This window comes from Athene cunicularia (assembly GCF_003259725.1).
Source record: "Athene cunicularia isolate RWA chromosome 2 unlocalized genomic scaffold, athCun1 chr2_part2, whole genome shotgun sequence".
NCBI lineage: Eukaryota > Metazoa > Chordata > Aves > Strigiformes > Strigidae > Athene > Athene cunicularia.
In genome coordinates this window covers 4,389,203-4,396,878 of record NW_020799096.1, presented here as the reverse complement: position 1 = coordinate 4,396,878, position 7,676 = coordinate 4,389,203, and the positions used below count along the sequence as shown (strand labels likewise).

The window sequence follows — 7,676 nt, the reverse complement described above, 5'->3', positions numbered from 1 at the left end:
TCACTACTGAAAGCATCTACAGCCCAGCTGGTCATCTATCTATGATGCTGAGAGCAGATTTTTTTTTTTTTTAACCAGGCAATTCATTCATAGTTCACCGACAAGAAGAAAGATCAATAAGGTAAGAGCAGTGCTTCAGAGAAGAGAAAAAACAAGACTTAAATGCAGTGATTACCAAAGGGTCTCTTCTCCCCAGACACTGCATGTGCAGAGATTCACTCTCCCTCCCCTCTTGTTCAGCCTAGCTAGACATAACCTTTCCTGCACAAGGTCACCTGTGGGTCCTTCCTGCTGGACTCTGGAGCCTTGATGGAGAAGGACAGCCATTCATTCAGCCATCAGTCATTCAGCAGCAGCAAGCCCAATTATGTGTAATTATAGTAATGCCAGAAAAAAAAACCAACAACCCTCATTGTATATAAAACATTAAAAGGAAATAAGCCATACAACGCAAGCCATCTGAAATGAGAGCTCAGGGTCACAGGCAAAATTCAAATGCAGTATCTTGATTTAAAAAAAGAAAAAAAAAATCAATCAGTATGCTCTCCCAAGGCATTTCACCTCTAATTGAGAAGTGAATTGTGTTTACTTACTTGCTCATGTTCTTGACTGTCTTTCAGCAAATGAATCGTGATTACACTACATAAAATTCAGTGTTTGACTTTCTTATGATCCCGTAGGATTGCACTCAGTAGAAATTCCACACTGTAAGACACATGTGTAATAAAAGACTGAACCCTGAAAGATATCTATTGTATAGAAAAAGAAAATATTTGTTTTAAATATAGGTTGTAGCCCTTCCAGCTCCTGCTTCCACACCTGAAATGTGCAAAGGAAATGCTACTCCTCTTAAAGGGAAAATAAGAGCTGTTTCACATTCAGATTAACAATGGTCAAAGGCACTGTAGGCTACTGAGTACCTAAATCATACTATGACACATGCAGATTTTATGCACAGATGATCTCGTGCTTTTTCATGATGAATATGCATAATTTTGGCGGGCTCAGCTCCTACCCATTTTAAAGGTCTTCAAAACTGATCAAAAATGCAGCTTAAGTGAAAAACAACACAGTTTTTTGTCTGGTAAACACATTTGCTACTTCAATGTTGTCATCACTGAAGCAGAATGAGGAACTCCATGCAGCATTTATGAATGAAGAATAATTTATCAGGACAAGCTGGGAATTTGAGTGAACATGGACATAATAATGAGAAACACCACAGGAATTAAAAAAAAAAAGTTTCTATAAATTTCTGGCAAACCACTGTGCTGCATGTTTTAAGAGCCAAAAGCTCAAATATATTGTTCATTCCCACTACTTGAGCATGATAGACAAGATTCATGGGTTGTCATCTTTTTGTTGCAAAATAGTTTTATAGCTGGAGTAGCAATAATCGGGTAGAGTTGTCTCTACAAAGCAGAATAATTACTGTTGTTGCTACATCAGTAGCATTTGATCTTCCAGCCAGTGGATGGGATATCATGGGACATCTATGTCTTATATTCAACTGTTTGTTGGCCTCTCAAACAGGTATAAGTTAGTAGATAGAGGCTTGTAACTCTGGCAAATCGTGTTTGTGACATTACTGGTCCTAGGAATTGAAAAAGCACAGACCTAGTTTAAGATGATCTGGCATACCATTCATGGAACACTTCCTGGGTGTCTGTGCTACTATTTCTAAGTGGTCTTAGCTGTTACGGTACTGCATGCTAAGACACCGGTACCTTGCCTTTCCACCAAACTCCCATAAGCCCATTAAGCATCATTCCCCACTTAGCTTTCCCTGAAACAAAACAACGCAGAAACAAAGGAGAGTTCACTCACTCAGAGACAGAGAGGAGACCAAGCAGGTGGTAGAAACATGACCTTTCTCCATGAGGTCAAATAGCTTTATTGTGATTAAGCACTACAATACAGTATATATCCATAAAAAACTCTATAGTGTATATAAATTATTCCTTCCATTCAGTAATTCTTTTTTTGTTTTAATTTTTTTCATTTCCATTACAGCTTTGGTACAATGTGATTTTATTATATTTTTAAATACTTTTAGCTTCACAAACTCAACACAAAGTACAAAACTAATCCGAATCAGGGATATTACAATCTACACAGTGGTGTTCAGTGGTAGGAAAAAATCTTACCTCAATGAATTCATGTCACTAGCTAAGCTATAAAGGCATACCTAGCAGACATGACAAAAATATGCACCATTAACCAGCAAACATTTTTTTTTTCAAAATTTATTTTATTTTTTTTTTTTTTTACAGATTTTTCCAGCAGCAAATCACTTGAGCATAGTCAGTACTTATGTCCTCAACTGATTATCCTGTTGTGTTCCTCTTCATTTGAAGGCCATGAGTTATTTGTCAAATAATGCACCGCTATCCTCGTATATCCACACTAAGCCACAGTGTCAGTACTTGACCTGCCACCCTGCATTATTAATGCTCGCACAGTTTGTCCTGCAGCTGGCAGAAATAACTGGAACGTTATTGGAGGGGCAGTGTGGGGCAATCAACCGTAGGTTGTTCTGTGGGGCAGGAGGTATGACATTACAGTAGACAGGCATTCCAGTGGCTGTAAGTGTTCCTTGACCTGATTGATTAGGTAGCATGATTGGTTGTTGATATGATTGTTGCGGCAATCCTTGAGAACCCTGGGTCATTGGCACCTAGGTAGGAATATGGAAAGACAGAGGAAAAAATATAGTAATTACTAAACAAATTAAAGTAGGTCCCTTCCCTAAAGTATCTTCCTTTTAGCTGAATTGGAGTATGCAACATGTTCTGCCAACATGTGTCGTTTTCTGCTGCTCAGAACTGTTATCATCCCTGAGGATTTTCTTTGTGAGAGAAGGGTTAAAGAGAAACCTCTTTGCTCCCAGGTCTACTAAGTGACTCTGTCATGAGGAAGCCGAATTTGAATTTCTGGGTTCAGTGCAAACAGAAGACTCAATCCTGGTATATCTAGGCCATCTTAAAGGTCTAAATCTTTAACTTCATCATTAACCTTTAAAACACATTTTCAGTATAGTAATTCTGAAGATGTAAGGCAAAAACTTTACCCACAAGCAATTCCCCCATTTCCTTCTGGGTTGCTGTAGTGTTTTCAGAAAAGCTGAGGGAAAAGGTGAATGGCTGCTCAATCAGTGAAATCTATTAAAATGAATTAGATGTCGTTTCGTTTCTTAACTTTCCAGAGGGACCAGCAGGAAACGTAAGCACAGGCCACCTCTCACAGGCTCTTGTCATATCTCACAGAAACCAGGTATAAAGTTGGGGAAATAAGCCTGGGTAACTTACAGACTTGGTAAAAATTAAGCCTCTGCCTTCCCTGTCGCCAAAACCCAATAAACAAAAATCAATCTGGCTACAGCTTGTTATAAAAGACATGGTGAGATCCTTGGCAGGAATCTGCACATGAGTAATTTTTAACTGGAATAGGCAAAGATCTCAACTTCATTAAAGGAAACAATACTGCACTGGCAAAGAAAAAAAAAAAGTTATTTTATTTTTAAAATTAATTTTCCTCACAGGAAGGAGTTAAATTCCTTCATCCTTTGTGACATTTTACCCTCACTGCAAGCTGTAATAAATAGTTCATTTGAAGTATTCCCAATTCAGAATGAAAATTGGGAGTACTAAGAATACGTAAACAGGAAGCAAAGAAACTAATTTGACTTAGAAGCATATTTATCAGGAGGCCTCTTGCCACACACTGTCCTAATGAAATAATAAAGACCATTCTGCAATATGAAAACTTAGTTAAGTATTCTCCAACTTTCTTTACAGCTCCCAAGTACCTGATAAGACGACATGGCTGGATACTGCACCATCATGCCTTGCACCTGATTTCCCTGTTGATTATTCATCAGGTTCTGGCTTTGGGGCGGCTGCTGCATTCCCATGAGACCCTGGAACCCCTGCTGCTGGTTCGGCAGGACAGGCTGGTAACCTGGAGGAAGAAAGACGTCTTCAAATATCCTGTTGCTTGTAGGGGCAAAATTAAAGCTGTTCTAAGGAAGCACAAATGATCCCATCATTTCTCCCCACGTTCATCAGAAACTTCAGCTTCTAGAGAAGCACAAATGATCCCATCATTTCTCCCCACGTTCATCAGAAACTTCAGCTTCTAGAGAAGCATTACAGAAGTGAAAATTGAAGTGGAATAAACAAATGCTGTGAGTTGACAGCTGTGGCAGGCTAACATGAGTGGGTAGCACACTTTCTTCACGCTCTTCGATCCTACAGCAGAGACCACCTTGAGGCATGCATGACTGCAGCGCAGGATTGTGAAGCCCCAAACAGACACAGGGTGCTACTGGTTTCTGGCTACTTCCTCAGAGGCAAAACTCCCACCGGCTTCCAGGACACCAGTATTTGGCCTTCACAGTCTAATCCAGTAGTTTCCTTTCAGGTCATGTTTTTTATCTTACCCTCTTACCTTTCTTGTAATGCAGCTCTCTAGCACGATATAAACAGAGAAGGCTTTATTTAATCAAGAACAACATGTATACACACTGGCTTCTACTTGCAAGGCTTTTTATATGATTAGAGCATATTAAGGGTCATATTGCACCATACTAGTTTTGCATTTGGCAATGGAGGAAAATCACAAAGAAGGGAGTGTCTGGTCCTCCCTGTTGCTCAGTGGGAACACTGCTGACACACAAGTGACTGCACAGGGATGAGAAGCGGATGCTTCTGTTTCAACCTGCAATGGGCTCTGTGTTCAAAGTCACCGCAACATTGCGGGTTTTCTGCTGGGACAGCTCCCTTAGGGCTAAGTGACAAGTGGGCAAAGTCTGGACAATCTGGAGGGCAAAACTGCTAAGGAGGCAGAAGCATGGATGGGAAGTGAAGTGTAAGTGGTGTGCCGCTTGGCAGCAACATGATCCAGCCTGAGAACGAGGCTTGCTGGATGGAAGTGGGCTGGCTGGGTGATGCTACTATCTAGAGATGAAAGATTTTGCATAAAAAGTGGAAAAGAAAGATGCAGAAAGATCCTGTCCTTGAAAAATGCAGCCAGCCACAGTCATTATAAATCTATGAATAATTTCTCCTTAAGACATTCTGTGTCCTTTAGCACTCATATTTTTTAACATGCAGATATGCACTGCGCTATTAACTCTGTAGAGAGAGTGTCAGAATAAGCATATTTCAGGCAAAGAAGAATTATCAGAAGGAGCGACTGTTATTTTTACATGAAGAATGTGTGTCACGTCTGCTCAATTTATATTCATGAATACAGTACACGGTTCAATATACTTCACGAATTGGAAATCATCACCTGGGTATTTCTTCATTATGTAAGAAAAATAAAGTAACAAATGTCTCTGTTTCTGCTGGTCTATTGTCAATTGATAGCTTTCCTTTTAAATCTTTTCAGATGCCAGAGAAATGTTGGGTATCTCTGATCAATTTTTTTGCATTAAAGATGCCTTTCCACAGATATGAGATTAATGTCTCTAGTCAACTGAGCAAAATTTTTTAAAAAATTAATTCCATGAGTGATTAATTTGGCTGGGATATAGCATCAAGCATCTCCCAAATGCATCAGATTATTATACATTCAAATTTTCTCTTTTCCTATGTACAAACACAGTGTCAGCATATTTTTTAGTCACAAAAATTACCAACATCAAAAGTACTGTAACTGAATTTACAAAAGGCTTATACAGCAATAATAAAATTGCAAGTCCTCTTCTGCTCCTGTATACCAATTGGGGGGGAGGGGGAGGAGAAAGGACAGAAATAAAAAATTTAGCACTACTATTCTGGTAATTGCAAGTTCAAGCAGAGAGGAGTCGAATGACAGCAGAAGCAGCAACAGATAATTCATCTCATGTCACTTGTGGTTGTCAGAGTAAATCCCAGATGCTGTAATGAACAATAGATTGATGGTGGATCTGGGATCAAGTGACAATAAGTTAGGGAGTACAATCAAACATTGGACCTGAGCTCACAGAGTTGGATCGTGATGCACTGGCACAGGGTGGTAGACTGGTGCTCTGCAGAGATGGACAGATACCACTGAGGTCAAGTGGAGATAAGTCCTTCTGTTACCTTTAGTAAATATAATTATTTATTTAATTTATATAATATAGTAAATATAAAGTAATTACCATTACTTTAGTTAGACTACTGCTGATACTCTTCTGTATGTTTGAACATACAGCTGTCTCTTCACCTCAGCTTTGTCTTCCATATTCTCCAAATACAACAGATTTATTGCCCAATACAGACATGACTATCAGACTGAAATAAAAAGTTATAGAAATGACTAAATATCTACCCTTATGCTGAACACGTAGGCATCATCTCATGGCGGTATTACAATAATATGTATCTCTACCCTGAAAATCTCCTCTCTATTAGCAAACACTGCTTAGTATATGGCACAACCACTCCATGTTTTAGGTGCAGGAATACAAAAAGGGGATAGGTTAAGAGCTGAAGTCACTAGGCTATGGATTATTATTGCAACAACCTTATTACTCTTTAAGGGCTAATTTCTCCTGCCCATAGAGCACGTGCACACCTCAACTCTGTCCCAACATGCAGAGTCCTGCTGATGCCCCTGAGAGTTAGAGAAGACCTCTTTCCTATTCCCTCTGCGAGCCCTTTACAACTCTCTGACTATACAAGAGGGTCCTCAATAAAAGCAGAAAAATACCTCACATACACTCTAACACACTTCCAGTGTGATCAGATAGGAGCAAAGACTTATTAGCGTAAGAATCTGATTGCATTGTCTCCTGAACCTTCTTTCCTGTTAAAGGGAAATTAAGTCACTTCTTTGGCCCAGGAGGTACCGTGGTCTCCTGACCATTTGCTCCCTTGACCTGAAGGTGGAAACTGGAATTTTTAAGAAGGTTACCAGCCTGCTTGTATCCTTGTGAAGATGTCGGCTGTCATCTCTCCCTTACTTTATATTAATGGATTTCTATTTTATGATCAGTACCCTTTGGAATACAGTGAAGTTTATGGGTGTCTGATCTTGCTGCAGAAACACGGTACAGCATTTGGTCAAAATCCAGCATCCTCTTCCAAGGCTCTGCAACTCAAGTGAAGCCACATCTATTTACCTAATAACAAAGTCTGACCCTTAATATGATAAATATATGAAGAAAGAATCATTCTTTCATATATCTTCATATATGATCCACATTCAACCATTCCACTGAATATAAAAACCTGTCAAGGTACAAAAATATACCCCAACAGTGCAGAGGGGGTACGGAGTATTAAAAGGTGAATTCTTTTCTTTATCTACAACAAGCACTGTAAGCAAGAGGAAAATGCTGTGAAAAAACAAAACCCAAGTCCATTCTGCTAGATGGCTTCCGTTTCAGCACAATTGCAAGGGGAAGGAATTGGCGCTCTACGTGACAGTCCATTTGAACAAGAAGTTGTTAATATCAGAAACCAGGGGCTCTGAATTTCTTATCCCTGCAGCCCAAATTCTGCAGCTCTGACTCTACATGCCTCCTAACATTTCAAATGGATCCTTCAGTGTTTACTGTGTGTTGATGCCTTCATATGGAGATGGGAGAACTGAGACTCTGCACAATTGATAGTCTCAATATAAAAATCTTTCAGCAATGTTCATGAAACTAGATATTTTTGAGGGCGCAGAATATCCCCCCCCCCCCCCCCCCCCCCCCCCCC

At 39.6% G+C, this 7,676-nt stretch overlaps 1 protein-coding gene across 6 annotated transcripts in view; it reads right to left on the bottom strand.

Moving 5' to 3' along the window:
- Positions 1 to 1,857: 1,857 nt before the first annotated feature.
- Positions 1,858 to 7,676, bottom strand: part of ARPP21 (cAMP regulated phosphoprotein 21) — a 140,119-nt gene continuing 134,300 nt past the window's right edge. For all 6 annotated transcript variants that reach the window (XM_026843874.1, XM_026843875.1, XM_026843878.1 and 3 more), the window contains 2 exons: positions 3,809 to 3,960; positions 1,858 to 2,677 (listed from right to left, as the gene is read on the bottom strand). In XM_026843874.1, the coding sequence (XP_026699675.1) occupies positions 2,420 to 2,677; positions 3,809 to 3,960 (410 nt within the window). In that variant the 3' untranslated portion in view covers positions 1,858 to 2,419. The remainder of the gene's footprint in view (positions 2,678 to 3,808; positions 3,961 to 7,676) is intronic.